This window comes from Anthonomus grandis, chromosome 4 (genome assembly GCF_022605725.1).
Source record: "Anthonomus grandis grandis chromosome 4, icAntGran1.3, whole genome shotgun sequence".
Lineage (NCBI taxonomy): Eukaryota > Metazoa > Arthropoda > Insecta > Coleoptera > Curculionidae > Anthonomus > Anthonomus grandis.
Window position 1 is genome coordinate 20,955,094 of NC_065549.1, and position 19,215 is coordinate 20,974,308.

At 30.4% G+C, this 19,215-nt stretch overlaps 1 protein-coding gene across 3 annotated transcripts in view; it reads right to left on the bottom strand.

Annotated features, from left to right (window-relative positions):
- LOC126735344 (paired box protein Pax-6-like) overlaps positions 1-19,215 on the bottom strand; it is a 116,225-nt gene that overhangs the window by 5,441 nt on the left and 91,569 nt on the right. For all 3 annotated transcript variants that reach the window (XM_050439300.1, XM_050439301.1, XM_050439302.1), the window contains 2 exons: positions 7,132-7,299; positions 54-327 (listed from right to left, as the gene is read on the bottom strand). In XM_050439300.1, the coding sequence (XP_050295257.1) occupies positions 54-327; positions 7,132-7,299 (442 nt within the window). The remainder of the gene's footprint in view (positions 1-53; positions 328-7,131; positions 7,300-19,215) is intronic.

Below are 19,215 nucleotides of genomic sequence, written 5' to 3' on the forward strand. Positions count from 1 at the left end.
ATTAATGTATGACTTGTATTATATTATAAATAAAATAATATCCGATGTCTTACCCATATGTATCAGTGATAGACATGCTAGGAGCAATACTAGAATACATAGCAGGGCTAGTATTCCCGAAGCTCTGTATTCTGGGTGGGGACGAGTTAGGTACTGAGCCATCTGATGGAGTCTGGTTTGATCTTCTTTGATTTCTAAGTTTTTCTTCGCGACGCCATTTGGCTCGCCGATTGGAGAACCAGACTTGTATTCGGGCTTCTGGCAGTCCGATTTTGGCTGCGAGTCTTTCCCTCGCGAATACGTCTGGATAATGAGTGCGTTCAAATTCTGAAAAATTTTCAAACAGCGTTGATATATTATTTCCTTAGACTTATGAGTGCAGTAATTATGACCGAAATTAAAATAGAACGTGTGAATGCTATATTAACTTATCAGTGGTACAAACCAGATATAAAAGATACTTTTAAAAAAAGAATTGTGGTAAAATGCGACGGCTTTGAAAGTTTTGACGAAGATGGTATCATATGGTAGACGGAGAACGTGGAGAATGACTTCTATTGACATAATGGATACCGGTATTAGAAATCCTATTATCGTTTTTCTACTTAAAATCTAAAACTCAATAATCTAAAAGCATATTATTTAACAAATCTACAGGTCTGGCGAACGCAAATTTGAGATGTGAAAATCAATATATTAACATGTAATATCAAATCCAAATCTTAAGTTAATAAATTTAAATAATATTTATTTCTTAGTATGTCTAATTTCTTTAACTTAAAAACTACAAAGGATGCATAAAAAGTGATAGTGGTTTGGATAAACAAAAAAACAGTTTGGATTGATACAGCGACCACTGTAAATATTGGATAATAATATTAATTTGCAAACACATGTATAATAAAGATATTATAGAATAATCTTGGATAAAAAAACTTAAAAGCTCTTATGCTTAATTAATGTTTTTCAAATATACAACTCATAGTTCATTAGATGTTGTGCTTATAACAAAATTATTTGCACATAGGATTTCATTAAGAGCTTACGCAAAGAGCTTACTAAAGCACCCTAATATTAGCTTTAAATATGAGCAGGGAAGGTTTTGCGGCGATGTCATTTCGAGTTAAACTATTTTCCAAATGGCGGAATTTTCGTTCACGAAAGCCGAACGCAATATCGTTATTTGAGGCAGGATTTCCGATATACTATTACATGTTTGGATTCTACGTTAAATTCTAAGAAATTTGAAGGAAATGTCACAGACTTTAACGACCACTTTTTAAGATGTATTTAGTTACAAATAGTCACTTTGTGACTTTATAAAAAGTGTTTACATTTTTGGCGTTTGATGAGCGAACAAGTTAACAGTTTCTATAGATTTTTTTTCCTTTGGCCTGTTGCCTGGCTCTTAAGAAGCCAATAAGCAGTAACACGTATGAGCACGTACCATCTTTGCTTTCCGTGCTAACTTTTTTTAAGTAAAATTTATATTAATCGATGTATCTTAAGTTAACAGTAAAATTTATAAATCTTCACATAGATAGATAAAACTGTATTAAATGGTATATGCTCCCAAGTCAAGACAACGGCAATAAACTGATTTTATCTTAATATTTAACCAAATATAAAAAGTATATTTTAAAATGTAAGTAATAAATACTTATCAAGTATATAATATAGGAGAACCTAATATCTAGAGGCTGATGCATACAAGATATCCAGAAAGACAACGATAACACTGAAGGGGCTAATGGAGCAATTCATAAGCACCCAGAAAAACATAAAATGTCCTTAATAAAAAATCGATGCTTTTCGAGATATTGGCACTTTAGTGGAAGTCACCAAAATTCTACCCTTGGATCCAATTTTTTTATTGTCACGCTTTAAAAATAGGTGTTTTTTAGCTTTGCAACACTGAATAGCCATTTTACTGATCACAGACAAACATTAAACTAAATAGCTAACACATTTAATAGGACATCTATTCTAAAATGAAGTATTAGTTATTTTTATTTTTAATACCTCAACTTTGATCCCTCATACTGGCCCAAAAAATTGTACGGCAACCTGGCTAATACCTTATAAAGTTAACTCATTTAATCTACTTTTAAAATTACTCAGTATGTTTTAAAAAACGGTTTACTATTATCGTGATTTTTTTTTGTGATGTGATTTTTTATTGATCTTGCATAAACCGTTCCTTTTATGCAACCCCAGTAAAAAAGGAGATCGAGGAGTTTAGATCTGGAGACCTGGGAGGCTATAAAATTCGACCAAGTCGGCCGATCCATCTGTTAGGGTAATTTGGAAACAATTAAATAATAATTATATAATAAGTTATAAATTTAACATTTTGGAACCATGTTATTCGGCGACTGGCCAAGGGAACATCTTCTAAAAGAATTGGTAGATCGTTTTCTTATCGAATAACCTAAATAAGCCTGCTAGTTCAAATTTTGTGGTAATTCGAATGGGCCAATTAAACGTCCTTTTAAGATACCGGTCTACAAGTTTACTTTAAATCGGTACTGCAATCTTTCTTCTCGAACAGAGTGGGGATTTTCCAATGCATAAGTGTGCAAATTCTGCATGTTCATAAAGCCATCCTTCTTGAAAGTACTCTTATCCGACCACAGTATATTAACTAAAAAATTCGGATCCTCCTGATTAACATTCAGCGGCAAAATTGTAGGCGTGGCTCGTAGTCTCGAGGCAGTAGGCTTTGCACCAGTTGAACATGATATCGGTGATATTAAAATCGCCCAGTGATGTCGCTTACTACCGATTTCGAATTCCCTGTTCTTCTTTTGATTGCTCGTGCCAAAGTAGTCGGATCATTTTAAATTTCTTCTAGAACTTGGTCAACATAAGGTAGGTCTTCCCTCTCGAACAGGCGTATGAAGCATCTTACCTTCGGAATATGAGCGGTGAACATTAATAAAGACATAATAGTCAGGATATCGGGCCAAATTTGTATATCTTTCTTGATAAAGATTAGATGCTGCTAGAGCAATTCCTCTGCATTCACCATAAATGAGACGCATGTTTGCATAATCTTGCGCGATATACGGCAAGGGCATAATAAATGATTAATCAATACAACAAACAGCGCAAAAAACACATTCCACAGGAAAAAGAAACTGAAAAAAAATCCAAAGCAAAAGGTAACAGAAACGTTATACAAGCAAAAAAGTACTTAGTACACGGAATACTGTAAACAAACTATATTCCAAAAATGTTTGTTGTTTATTGCTATGGTGATCAGAATTATCCTCGCTCTTGATTTTTCAATTTTAAGTTAAATAAAAACCATTTAAACATCACTTCGTTTTAAAATGAATGTCCTATTAAATGTTTTGCCTGTTTAGTTTAATGTTTGTCTTTGATCAGTAAAATGGCTATTCCAAGAAAAATCTGATCTAAGAGTAGGATTTTGGTGACTTCAGTATTATCGTTGACTTTCCCGACAACCTGCACATGTGGAAACTACAAGTAAATGTCTGATAATTACATACAGGGTATTCATTTGAAAACTTTCCATCACGGATTTATCGAAAATCACTGTTTAAAAAAAGGCCGAAATACGTCAAAAGGTTTATCAAGGGGGACAACTTTCTAACCTAAAATTACTTCACCCCCTTTCACCCTCTGCCCCCCAGGGTCATCCCCTTAAAAATATAAAATGGCAAGGGGTATCGAGTAATAGCTTGTTTAAAAGGTCTTTTAAAGCCTTTTGTTTTGACGTTTGATTTTTTTAAATCGGTCGATTCGTTCTTGAGAAAATTAGAAAAATTTTTGTTTATCTTAATTTGTTCAGACAGAAAACAAAAACATGAAAATATCAGTTTTTATTTCAATAAGTGTTCAAAATGTTGCCCGTTTTTTGCCAAACAATGATATAGGCGATGTTCAAATTCCTGACGGACATTTTCAAAAATATGTTGTGGGATATCATGGCACTGCTGTCGATGATGCGTTGACGAAGTTCATCCAAACTTTCAGGTTGGGGAGTAAATACAATAGATTTCAAATGAATCCACAGAAAAAAGTCTAACGGCGTTATATCAGGAGATCTAGCGGGCCATTCGATAGGTCTCCTTCGCCCTATCCATTTATCTGGAAACTCGTCGTCTAGCCATTGCCGAACGGGAATAACATAATGAGGAGGAGCGCCGTCTTGCTGGAAATATATTTCAGCCTCATCAAGTATAGGGTTTCCATCATCATCGATTTGGTTTTAAATAGAGCGGATTGATGGTATTTTCCAACATATCCAAATAAATGTCTCCATTTAAATTTCCGTTAATAAATAACGGCTCAATCACTTTATTTCCTAAAATGCCTGCCTATACATTAATTTTTTGAGGGTACTGGGTATGCCCTTCTACAAATGCATGAGGATTTTCATTGCTCCAATAGTTACAGTTATGCTTATTAACAAATCTATTTAGATAAAATGTGCATTCATCGCTGAAGCAGATATTCTTTACATGAAGATACAACATAGTATTATCATTAATCGCTTCAGTAATTTTTTCACAAAACTCAACTCACCTATCGAAATCGTCTTCGGTTAACTCTTGCAATATTTTCATTTTGAATGGATGAAATTTATGAAGTTTGATAACTGTGTGAACAGAGCCTAATGAAATACCAGTGGCAGCAACAATTTTGCGTAATGAAGTATTAGGATTTATTCCAAAATGACCCAAAACTTCAACTTGAGCGCCTTCATCCAAAATTCGGCGATGATCACGTTTTTTTATTTGCAACAGATCCAGTTTCAGTAAACTTAGTAACAAGGTCCAAAACATACCTATGCAAAGTTATCTTCTTCGGATGTCTGGCGTTAAACGTGACGGCAGTTTGCCGAGCACATTGATTTTGGGCACCATAAATTAGAATAATTTCCACTCTTTCGGCTAGTGTGTAAACCATTTTGGAAGTAAAATCTTCAATTCAACAAATAAATTTTCACTATTCCAAGACTGTCACAAATGTAACTGACGGCAAAATAAATTCTTTATTTTCCTTAGAAACTATAAATAATTAAGCAAGTATAACAATAAATACAGTTCGCCCAGGATATCTGTGTTGATGAAAAGAATGCGGAAAAAAATTCAGGTTGTTATTTATTTAGTTTTTTCCATGTCTAATCTTCGGAATTGCTGTTTATGTTGGTAGTTTCCGTTTTAAATTGTAAACGAATTGTAGATTTGGCAAACCCTACCGGGCAACATTTTGACACTTATTGAAATAAAAACTGATATTTTCCTGTTTTTGTTTTCTATCTGAACAAATTAAGATAAACAAGGATTTTCTAATTTTCTCGAAAACGAATCGACCGATTTAAAAAAATCAAACGTCAAAATAAAATACTTTGAAAGACCTTTTAAACAAGCTATTACTTGATACTTTTAAAACTTGGTTTTCGATAAATCCGTGGTGGGAAGTTTTCAAATGAACACCCTGTATAATACCCTTAAGAGATCAATTAATTGATTTTATGTCAATGGAGTTTTTCAACATTAAAATGATTTCGGTTCAGGTGTGCCTGATAAAAAGCCAAATTGGTTGATGAAATTTAGCACTCACACCATTCATTCTTGTACAATAGATTGGCTCTAAGAGCTCATAAGAGTCACTGTTTAAGTAGAATAACTAGGATAAGGTTTATCAGAGTTGAACAACTAGAGCAAGCAGCAGTATGTATTTGTTTGGGAAAATTATGAAAATTATAAGAAATATAAAAAAATTAAATGTAGTCTCCGATATCTTTTAGTTTAATTTTGTTAAATAAAATATCAAGCTACCGAATGTTATATTACTGCACATTTTGTAAATTACTTGCCACAAAACGATTTTATTATCTAAGGTGCAATATACGTCATAACATTTTACCGAAACCAAAATGGTAATAAATCTAACAATTATTCAAGTTATTCAATACGAAGTTTAGTTAATATTTGATTATTTGCAAGATATGAGTTAATATTGAAGAATATTTGACTTATTATTAATATTTTTCTAATTTAATTTCTAAACTGGATTAATTAACTATTGGAGGTATATATAAAATAAACTGATTACATATAAGATAATCTACATATTAAAAAAATATTAGTTATACTAAAGTTTTAAGAATAACTTATATATGGGTTCAGGTTGGCTCCGTCAGAAAAAGCAAAAAAAATAACAGATAGACAATATAGAATAATAACTTAATATAAAGATAAGGCGATTCGACCTAATAAGCCTTAGTAAGATGTTGCTCTTTGAAAAGTTATAAGGTTTTGATGTTGGGAAACTGGAATATAACCAAAGTTTTACATGCACATACTTTTCCAAGATGTGGTGATGTTTTACATTAGTAAATCACATTTGAAAATAAAAAAAAAACTCGCAGTTGTTTATAAACAAATATTTTTAGCATGAACTTTTTAAAAAATAAATGAATGAATGAATTTAAAAAATAAATTTTTGAAAAGCAAAAATTTTATATAGGAATCGCTAGCGGATTTAATGAAGAGCATTTTATTTGCATTTTTTTGCAAAATATTTTTTTTGAGGAATTAGATCGAGTTTCATTAACTATTAGCCCGGATGTGTGGTATATGCATGATGGGGCATCAACACATTATTTTTTAATACTTCTAACTGTTTAAAAGAGTGTTGACACATGTTCTTACAAAGAATTTCTAGGGCCAGCTCGTACTTCTGAATTCTGTAATTTTTTATTTTAAAGTCATTAAAAAACATAGGTTATAAAGAAGAAATTTCATTAAGCAAGTACATTAAGAAGATACCTTTTTTAAAAACTAGCTTCTACGTAACTCATTTGGACTGAAACCTGGTAAAGTTTGCTTTTTTAGAAGTATCACCAGAGCGATTGGCTAAATAAATTCATCAATTCAAATATAATTCATAATTAACCCTTTAATTTAACCATATTTTGAATAAATTAACCAGTTTTGAGAAGAATGGTTATCGTGGGTTTTTTTCTATATACTTGCTTAACTAAATAATACAATTTAAACCTTATTAAAACTATGATAATAAATGTAATGTATTTACACAAAATGCTCTCAGAATACCAGTATTTTTGTTCAAATGAAAATTAGGAAAATTTACCTTTTTCTAAGCTATCAATTTGATCATTAGTAAAAGAAGTCCTATTTCTTTGAAGTTTACGTTTCAGCCTCAGTCGCGCTTGGTCATCATCAGGACCTATACTGGACCCCGCGTTCGAGTTATCTCCTGAATTGGTTTCGTCTGAGTGCAAGCCATCCAAGTCGATTACTGTAAAGAGGATTAGTAAAGTCGTTAGTTTGATCAATGTAATATACGTGCAAGAAAGTTTTATTCAAAGTATATTGTAATGTATGATATATATTGGTTTAAATATTTTTTTTATTTACAGTACTATAAGACGGAAGTCATTTTGAAAGTTTATAGTAATATGGAGTTTTTGAGTACTGAAGAGTCCGAAAAACTGAATTTCTCGGAATGAAACTGAATTTTAGTACGTTAACTGAAAAAATTGCTAGGAATTTATTTTAAATCTCCAAAATTTTTTAACTTTTTGAAACTGAAAAGTATGCGTGAAAAATATTTATAGAATGTACATGGGTGAGCAGTAATTAACAAAATATTTGCTATAATTTTTAAATACTATAGATTGAAAAAATTTATACTTAAGTGTGGGTTTTATTATGAAATTTGGAAATTATTTTATTAAGTAAATGAATTTGTGTCTTGGATACTAAAAAAGTTTCTTTTAACTCTCGTTACTTCTCTGAAATTTCAATACTACACTTTTCCATTTTTAATTCTGAGTAATGCTGACAAAGATTAATTAAAGCTCACTTAAAATCAAGTAAAAATTTTGCCACAATAAGACATTTTAGTGAAGAGTAGCGAACTGAAATATTCGATTTAATTTCCATTTTGATTATAATTTGAATATATAATTTTTATCCTAAAAAAATCTTTTATTTCTGTTTTCTTATATAAATCAGATTTATTTTAAGTATACATACTTTTCTGTGTTTCTACTACCAACTACATTTAAAATATATAGGAAATCCAAATCCTTAATATTTTTTTTAAAAAGTGGCTTCAAGAATTTTAAATAATTTTAAGGTAATTAAAGGGTAGATAACGACATATGATTAACTGAAATTTAATTCCACAATTTTTAAAACTTAAATACGAACATAGAAAATATATTTTAAATACACTTTGTAATATTATAAGGGCAAATCGAATGTCTTAAAAACTATAGTAAAGAAAATTAAATTAAATAAGCAAAAATATTTATTAATTTTTATATTAGTAACTAAAAATCTGCATTAAGAAAAAATAAATTTGTTTTAATTTAATTAAATTATTTTATATAGTTGATTTTTAGTTTACTTGATGCAGAATTAAGCCTGATTTAGTCATGAATTAATATATACCATAAATATGTTTAGTGAAATCTAAACTACTAAACACCGTTACAATAACTAAATATTTAATTACAACTTAATATTTCATTCAATAAATGAGATCGCTAGTCTGGACATCAGCAATAAAATCTTGCAGTTTAGCGGCAGTAATGATTCAATAGAGTCTGTTAAGTTTTTGAGACTTATTATAGACAAGTGCTTAAGATGGGACTTGCACATCCATGTCTTATCCCAAACATTAAGCTCTGCATTTTTTGTACTTCAATCATTATTCCAAAAAGGTCATCTCACAATTGCCCACTTAGGAATATGATCACAGTTTAACTATCTGAAATCTATATACTTTGGTATGATCTTTATCTTTCAACCCTATGGCCAGAGTAAGTTAAAAGCGCTATAAGCGTTATAATATACAACAATCATCTGCTAGTTCAAATCAAGTCGATATATTCTCTTTTCTCGTATTTCGCAAGGCCTACTTGCTGAAGAGGGCCATTATATGCAGTGAACTACTTTTTTATTTAATAATTTTATTGAACGTAATAAATATCCTTTTGTTTCAAATTTTTGAATTTTTCCTATTTGTACTACCACAATGTATTATAATTACTTTTGTATTTTATTGTATAAATATTTTATGTTTTTAGGCGTAGTTTGTTTTAAACTTTGTTGACAATAAAGTAAATTATTTACAATATAAATAGCATTTGAACTATGACAGAACAATACATATTTGGCACATTAAAAGCAGAATAATAGTTCATTCTGCTTTTAATGATTTATAGATGACCAATTTCGTATTTCCGTTGTGTATATCACTTAAATATACTAACATGTTAATCAAATATTGGCTTGTAAACTAGATTAAAGTACTCCATTGGAGGTTACATTTGAGTAGCCATATGCTAGACTTCGCCTTCTTGGAATGTTATTTAATGAAATTGAATGATTGAAATTTTTGGTCTTGTCTCATCTTTGGACCTATAATAAATCAAATTGTCCTCACAACCTTTAGATATATTATTATAATTCTACATTAACCCTTGGAGATAAAGTAGACAAAAATTAGAAAAAATCTGCGTTTCTTGTATTCAAATGGATTTAACGTCCTGATAGAATCTAAGTAAGTAGCTGTTTAAGAACTAAACTGTTAATTTATCTTCTGTTCGAGATGTTCGGTATTTTCAAAATTTTAAAGTTTTACTTTAACTCAGGTTATAATTAAAGTTTTATTTGGACTATTGCTATTTTAGACAATTTTACTTTAAAATTCTCTGATTTCTGAACTTTAAAGGGATTACTGCTATAATCATCTAATTTTTTATTATCATCTTATCCTTGGGTATTTAATATGAAACATGGCGGCTTTAGTTTAAACTTTTAATTAAGAGCCTACGGTATATAAAATAGGGGTCTGGTCCTAAGTCAAGTCAAGAAGTTTTCGGAAAAATATATTACCACGCGTCAAGCGAAATAAGGGCTCGGGAGCGAAGGGCCTCCGTTATTCCGGGGACTTATTCGGGTGGGCGTCCTGAGATAAGAGTGAAGGAGCAGAACGATCTACGTAGGAACATTACGGCGCTCCGACGCAGCCAACCAGAAACTAATGATAAGGGCCGATGAAGGAAGTCAGACAGGGGCGGGGCTTGGGGGACCGAGGTATTATAAAGCCCCGCTTTGCTTCCTAAGGGATCAAATAAGTTGTTGTTTCGATATTTTCCCAAAAAGAAGACCTCCAAGTTTCCAATATACTTGAGTACAATATCAGCATTCAATCTCTGAGTACTTTTTTCTAGTTAAAGAACATTGAATTTATGAAATAAATATTTAGAATATATTAACTAATCTGTAATTATGTTTTTTCCTTTGTAATTATTAATAATTTGACTAATTTTTAATTTTTTTTCTATTTAATTTTATGGTTATTGACATCATTTATATTTCAAATGTATAATAGACAAGTACGATTGCTACAGCAAAAAGTCATGCATTAGTCAAGCCCGACCTAAGAAGAATGAAATGTCTGGTGCTCTATGTGATGGATGCTCCAAACTAATTTTTTGTAAACCTTGTGCCAAACTGTCAATTACTGACCTTGATGCTGTGGCAATATCATAGAAATACTTAATATTTTTTTGTCAAGATTGCAAACTTCAACTTAAAGATTCGCCTAATCTAGAAAAGATATTAAATTGGCTTGAGATTTCCAAATAGAAATCCTTCAATTTAAATTCCAGGAGACAACTAATAAACTACAAGGTGATATTTATGCAAGTGAGATGGCCTAACAAATATTTAACATTAAGCATCTTCAAAGGAAAACACATAATTTTGAAGAAATTGCTTTTACAACGACTGAACATGAAATGAACCTACAAATAGGAAATCAACATCATGAAATCAAGCATCTAAGTAAATATTCAAGCAATTCAATTTCTGGACTTAATTTTATCTATTACAGGTATGGTATGGTAAGAGGTATGGAAAATATAAAATTTAAACATACTTTAAAGCTAGGATCTTATCACATTTTATCACCCTTAAAACATTTAAAATTTTTAAACTTTAAAAGTTAAAAACTTAAAAAAATATTATGTTTTCATAATGGCAGTTTAATGAATTTTTAGGTAACTATAACCCTGGCTTAAAGAGTATGTATCGTATGTTCCTTTTTAGCCATATTACAGCTTTAATTATCATAATAGCGATTTATCGATTTATATATATATATATATATCGAATATATATATATATATACAAAGTTATAATTCTAATTTATCAAATGCAATTCTCTTTGTGAGTAACATGTCAAAAAAACTAAATTGAATTTAAGAAGACTACGTGATACTATATTAAATCTTGTAACTTTGACCAGCACTTTTACATTTACAATTTTTAAATTTCAAAAGTTAAAGACTAATGAAAATTATTATGTTTTAATAATGGCAGTTTAATGATCATAATAGTGATTTAGCAATTTCTACATACCGGGTGGTGCGTCGCCGAGCGGAACATAGGAAATCCCATGTAAATTTTAAGGGGGTCAATTATTCGCTTCCCTGTACATTTTACAGAAAAAATGTAAGATAACTTTTTGAAGAGACCAATCTGGCAAACCCTTGTGCAAAGTTTCAAAAAATTTTAATAACAAAAACATACAAACTGAATTTCTGTGATTTAAGATATTCATGAGAGTCGATATTCAAAATATATTGGCTCCTTTTATTTATAATATAATTTCAAAATATTTGGTGCAAGATTTTTTATGGCAATACAACGTGACACACAGTCAAAAATCTCAGTTTACATAAAATCAAGTTCATAAAATACAAACTTCATAAAATTTTCCTGCTCAAAACCGTGAATTATATAGTCACATACTTTCCAATAACCTTGCAGTCTGTTTCCTTGTTCCTAAAATGGAGAACTAAAGCTGCTATTGTGTCAAAATAGTCGTAACAATCTAAATAATAATGAGCAAGGTATAGAGACACTAGATGGTCTACATAAAACAGGTGATTAAAGGAAGCGAAAGAGGACAAGTGATTTCTTTTAAATCACGAAACGTGCTTGCATGCTGATTGGTAAGGACATAGATAAATGAAGATGCAAGAATAAAATACACTTTATAATTATAGGTAGGTAATACTGAACAAGACGCCTTTCACATGATTGTCGTGATCACCTATAAACAATACTAATTATTACCTTCAACCCCCAGCCTTAAAGTATTTAATTTATATACCTTTGCAACTTATTGGTTAATCCTTTAGTAATCAATGCAAATTCAATAATTTCCTAAGTTGTTTGGCTCACCCCGGGGCGCCCCTTTTTGAACTTCCGATCGTTCACCGTGCTGTAATCTGCCGCTTTGACAAAACCCTTTAGGCCCTTTGTCCGCACTTATTTTGGTAATTTTGGTTCGGAACCGTTTGAATTTGGGACCGCACTGTTTATCTAGGTTTTCGTAAATTCCGTTACCGATCGTCGGTAGCCAAACTTCTGAGTTACAATAGGCGACAACAGGATTAGTGAGCGATAGCTTTTCTGTTTCTGGTTAAGCTTATTTCGTTAAGGATGTAAGCATTTCCTGGTTACCGAAGTGTGAATGCATTATATTTTATTAAGATATTTTTTGTATATGTAAACAAATATATTACTTAATATTTCCTGTTTCAATGGCTAATCAATATTTTGCTAGAAAAAATATAGAATATAAGGAATTAATTCATCCAGGTAAATAATAAGAACGAATGTATACTAAGCAAGTAATAAGAACATGTTATATAGGCCATGGAAAATTGGGCGTCATGCCCATTTGCCGATAAGTACATATTCACATTTTCTCAATCACTTGAATGTATTTACATGTCGAGAATAATAGATAAAACAGTTAGACAGACTTTAGATGGTGTTTGAGGCAAGTTTAAGATATTGTTACTAATAGTGTTATTAGAGTATGATACGAAAAGATGTTATTAGAGGAAAATTTAATTTCAACTAAATCATTTAAAAATATAAACCCCGAGTTATATGCCGATAAAAGCTGAATTTGTAAAAACGCCAATCTAATATAAGTTTTTATTAAATAAAATTAAAATGAAGATAATAATAAATATTTAAATTTCAAATTTGGTCTTAAAAATGCTTAAAGGTTTTAGTTTAAATTTGTCTACCTTTACATAGCCGCTTACATAAGTGGGTATAAATTTCACCTTTGCATATGCCAATAAATCATAAGTCCTCAACAGTCCTAAAAAAACCCTCGTAACAATTGTCACCGAAATATTTGCGATTGTTATTAAGGGACCCCTCCTGCCGGCCGTTTAGTGCCGCTTTATTAGTTGAACAATTCACAGTCACTTGCCAACAACAATACTAATTTGGTGTAGAGAAATACAATCTATTATAGTAACTCTGTGATAGGAGGGTTGCCATATTTCATAACCGATACTTAAGACCCTTTATAGCCTGAATTACACGATACATTTTAGATAAAAAGGGTGCTGCCGGGCAAAGGGCGGACCTTCTGTCACTTTAACTTTACAACGGTGCATTGATACATCAATATTAATGTTTTTGAACGTGGGTCTTGTGACTTTGCTGGCTTTTGATTCTGAATTTTTGATATTATGTACCGTACCCCACAAAAAGGTGTGCGGATAAATGGCCAATCGAGGGTTTAGCTATATGCTGAACGGTTTGACTTCTTTTGTTTTTATTTCAAGTTGAGGGGTTGGTGTACGTTACACTCGTGCACCCTCTTTATCGGAAATTAGTGAATGGTGATTCTTATGATGACCTAAAATAATAAAGTACTGTTTTTTAACGTTATTTCAATCCATTTTTAAAGCAGTAGTTTTGAAGGAAAACTACTGTTGCATGATGACTAATTTTCAATATCTCATTCTTGCTTAAGATTTGAGTTCTTAATAGTTTAAACAAAAAACAGCTGTTGAAATAAAAAAGATAAAATCTTGTTTTGCAGGACTTATTAGTCATCGCAATGCATAATGTAAATGGATACGAAATATAATTTTTTTATTGTCTAAAAAACTTTTACGTGATTTAAACCATGAAACACATTTGGTAAATAAATACTTGTAATAATGTAAATGCCTTATTATCTAAAAATGGAATACTTTAAAATAAAATAAAAAAATTGAAGGACGCATTTACAATGGGAAAATTCTTAATCTTGATCTTAAAAATCTTCTAAATAATTAACTGATGGATAAATAATAGTACAGAAAGAAAACGTATTAATACTATATTATTAAGTAGTATGTCAAGGGATGAAAGTGAGAATTTTCGAATGATGTTATGAAAGTATCGTGCGTGTTACGTACATTATTACCAACACTTTACGTATTAGAGTTTTCTGTCCACTTTTCTTATTAGAATATAGTAGCATTATTTACGTAGATTTTAGACGTTTTATATATTTTTAATATTAAAAAATAATTATTGTTTTACTACTTCGAATAATATAAATACTTTATAGCTTTAAGAGTAATGGCTACAGGTTCTTGGAAGACCGAAGTTGTTTTCGTGATTTTAAAAATTAGACACCTTTTGAAGACGGACTAAGTACTCGCTAATTTTTAATATGGAAAATGATAAATCCTCCAACTCAGATAAAATGACTTGTGTAGATACAATAACCTGATAAGGAGATATGGTTAAGACATAATTCTTAAGCATACGTAAAACTCAAAAAAAGTGAACTTAATTATATACTTTCATTAAGTAATTGTAACAAAAGTGATAAGCTTAAAATAAGAAATTTATGAAGATAATACAACGAAATATTTGACATAGGCTAGAGGTTAAAATTCTGATATGTAGGAAATCATTATTTACTCATCGGTGAAAAAAAACATTTAAACTCAAAAAGAGAAGCAAGAACTGTGGAATAAGAAATTAGAAAACTAATAATTACTTAGGGACTAACTTTGGAAAGGTCAAGAAAAATCCTTTAAGTATATTCTTATTTAAGTTATTATTATTTATAAAATACTCATCCAAGAAATTTTTTCTTCATGTTATTTAACAAGAATGAAAAAAGAAGGAAGCAATATTATAAGTCTCTGAGTTCCATCAAAAAATATCACTTAACTTCAAATAACAATACAGTGTTCTAAGCTTTAAAAGTAATGACTACTTCCACCATTTACTTGGAAAACCGAAGCTGTTTTCGTGAATTTTAAAATTTTAACTTACTACTTTAAGTAATGTAAACCTATATTTGATTAATCAGAAGAAACTAGTTAATCAAGATATTCAAATTACGAAACTCAGAAGTATGAGTATCTAAGTTTTAAGACGGCGTTGTCTGTGAAAATCGGTTGAGGATATTGCTAAGTCAGTATATTAACGAGGATATTTATAACTTTTATTCAAATTTGAATAAAAATATTGATAATAAAGTTAAGTTCTTATAATAGAGTTATAAAAATATGGATATTTCTCTGATAAGTCTTTTTTTATAATTACTGAAAAACTTAATAAATAAAAAAAAGGTTACTTCTACATATTGCTCACAATATATTTTTGGCAAAAATCAGTATAATTTCGTACAGAATAGTAAGAATAATTTTGATTTTTTAAGTTATATTGTATAGAACATCGCAATATTTATAGTTTTAAAGAAAGTTATAGCCTAATTCCGGTTCATATTTCAATTGTTCTCCCAAATATGTCGACTGATGTCTCCAACTTTCTTATGTATCTGTCAAATCAAACCTAGTTACGGTCCTTAACAGAACGGAAACTTTGACATACTATAGCGGAGCATATCGATGGCGGAGTGTTTACGGTATATAGAACCATCACGATCATAACGGAGCGGCAGCAGGGTGAAGCGAAGGGCGGTTGGGGAGGGCGGCCGAGGCGGTGCGGGGATACGGTAAAGCAAATTATTTACGCCCAAACGATTCCATTTCAATATCGGGACAAAGAAAAGGGGCCTCGGGCTCGCAACAGTAACATGTATATGTATCAGATATATCTATGCCACGCTCTCGCTATACGCGGTAGATATAGACACAGAGACTGTGGTATACGACAAACAAAACTATCGAGTTTGGGGAATGTGCTTAAGAACACATGAGGAGGACGGGTGTCTTTTTATGAATTTAAAGATAAAAGAGGGAGTTTTCATTTCGTATGGGGAATTAACCTTGATTTATAGGAAATAAGATTAATTTACAGAATTTTGAGTATGTAATGACGATATATTAAAGACAGGGAGTGAAAATATTGAATGATTAATAAAATATATCTAGGCGATATTTTCTTTAATAGTTCTGGTGTTCTTAAGCTCAGCACATCATAAGCGTCATACGTACAATAGTAAATTGAAAATAGTCGTCCATTTTTCCTTTAAAAAATGTTACTTTTTACAAAAAAATAAATACAAGTTTGATCAAAGTCTCGAACTTATATTACGATTAACGGGTACTTAGTATCACGTGTTTTGCCCGTAAATGTATCATTAGACCTAAATAAAAAATAATAAAATATTATTTTCAATTTCGTGTTTGTGACCCAATATCTTCAATATTGCGGAGGGTTGTTGAGTGGGGTCAGAAATAAAACAGAAACCTGTTTACCTAAATGTCGACGTTTCGACATATATATTAAGTCATCCTCAGGACACTGAAATGGATTCAAGTAATTACAGAGATAAAACAAAGTAATTTCAAGTACATAAAAAACACTATTAAAATAAATGTTCTTTAAGTTACAAAAATTAAAACAACCCTACACCTATTAAAGTCAAAGAAAACCAAAACCATAAATTTGCAAAAATTCCTTATGTCAAAGGTTTGTCTGAAAGGCTATCAGGAGTTGTTTCTGATGATGAAGTCAGAATAGCGTTCAAAAATGAAAATACCATCAACAAATACTTCTCAAAACTCAAAGATAAAACACCAAATGAGTTACAAAGTGGCGTGGTTTATAAAATACCCTGTTCTGATTGTCAAGGTCTGTATGTGGGTCAAACGGGCAGGTACTTAAAAACCAGAATTAGCGAACACGAAAGAAGCGTAAAACCAACGAACTACGCAGCATCTGGGAAGGCTGCTCTAGCAGAACACTCCTTCAATCAACAACACCAATTTGATTTTAACAGCACTCGGTTCATTGGCAGAGAATCAAATTATAAAAAAAGAATTTTACTAGAAATGGTTAATATAAAAAAGTATAAGGAAAGCATTAATAAAAAACAAGACACCGATGATCTAAATACAAGTTACTATAATTTAATTAATTTACTACCAAAAAGATAAAACTAAAACATAAAATTTATTTTTGTCAAAGAGTGTATGTCCCAAATTTAGATCACACAGTGTATTAACAAATTACGTTTCTGGTTTTGAACGTATAGATACATACATCTTCCTTATCTACTAATCCTTAACTTATCCACATAACATTGAATCATAAAAATTAAATAAATAAACGCTCGGAAGAATAAAAACATTTGTTTCTTGGCTTATTGTTGATTCTAGTTTGCCCACAATAACACCTACAAATTACACCCATGTTAAAAATAATTCTACGCTCCTATTATAAATGTGTTTTAATTATAACATAAGAAAGGTAGAGGTGTAATGTATATAAAAAAAAAAAAAATAATTTTATACTTTTTTTTTTTTATAAAATTTTTTTTTTTAACGGATTGTACCTTAATTTAATTTTAACTGTGTCGTGGTTTTTGTTTTTTGTTGTTTTAATTTTTGTAACTTAAAGAACATTTATTTTAATAGTATTTTTTATGTACTTGAAATTACTTTGTTTTATCTCTGTAATTACTTGAATCCATTTCAGTGTCCTGAGGATGACCTGAGTCGAAACGTCGACATTTAGGTAAACAGGTTTCTGTTTTATTTCTGACCCCACCCAACAACCCTCCGCAATATAAAATATTATGACCTATGGAAATTAACATATATAATAATAGGAAGTATTTGATCAACCGTTTCTAAAATTTGCTTTATTAAAGACGGCAAACTTAAGATGTGCATACTACGGACAGATTACGGATACTAAAATAATTTATCATTAAAATGGTAATATTTATCCGAATCGGACTTCAAAACAAACAAGAAATAAAATAAAAAACCAAAAACTAAAAAGCCAAAAAATAATTGACCAGATCCAGGCCTGAACTTACTACAGGGCAGACCACACTCCAATGGCAAGAGCTCAAACAAACTCCGCCAAATAAGACATGTTGTGAAAATTAAAATATACTGATGCTTATAAAGAAAGCTTATATTATTTAATGTTATTAAAGTTTACATCCGGCTTAAAATTGAAAACGTCATTAACGTAGACCAAGACAGGGCTCTTGTTTACCCTAGTGATTTCCGACTTTTCCAAGAGATCAATTTTAACACCATTTTTACACTGGTGTAACAACCTAGTTTCATTAACAAAAAGAGTGAACCGAAGGTCTCTACATTTCTTCAATAAGCTTATATGTTCTTTTACCCTCGTACACTCATATTAGATTGACTCACATAAATTGCTGGACAGTCATTAAAACAATATTATACCTATATAAACCTAACAATATTTTTTTTTATGGTTAAATAAAATTAAATGATTGAATCAATATTTAGAAAAAAAATGAGACCTTGATATATACCTCCAAAATAAAAAAAAAACATCTAATATTGTATGAGAACTTGTATAACTTGTATTTGTTTGCAAATTTAATATACATTTTATTAATAAATAATAATAATAAATTTAATATTATTTAAGAGAAAACCATTATTGTATAATATTATCAGTAGCTGAAGATTTTCTATAGATTTTAAATTCAACTTTATTATATTCACGTGTCAATAATAGATCAAAAAAAAGCAACTTACTAATATTATCTCTCTCCAATATAAGCTTTATGGCAGAGTATTAACATATTAACATATTTTAAGAAATCAGATAATTTTTCGTAATTCTCTGTCCATAATATAAAAATATCGTCCAGGTATCTTTTACAGGTTGCAAGGAAGTTAGAAAAGCCAGTAGTATTTCTTTGTTTTAAATTGCTCATAAAGACCTTGGTAAGAAATCGCGACAAACAAGAACCCATAGCCAACCCAATCGTTTGTCTATAAATTGAATTATTAAACTTGAAAAAATTCTAGTCTAATACTAAAAGACAAAAAAGATATTAGGTTATCTATCACGATTTCTGGGAGTGGGATAGAGCGTAGCATCTTTTGAAAAACACAGTCTTTTGGTGGGA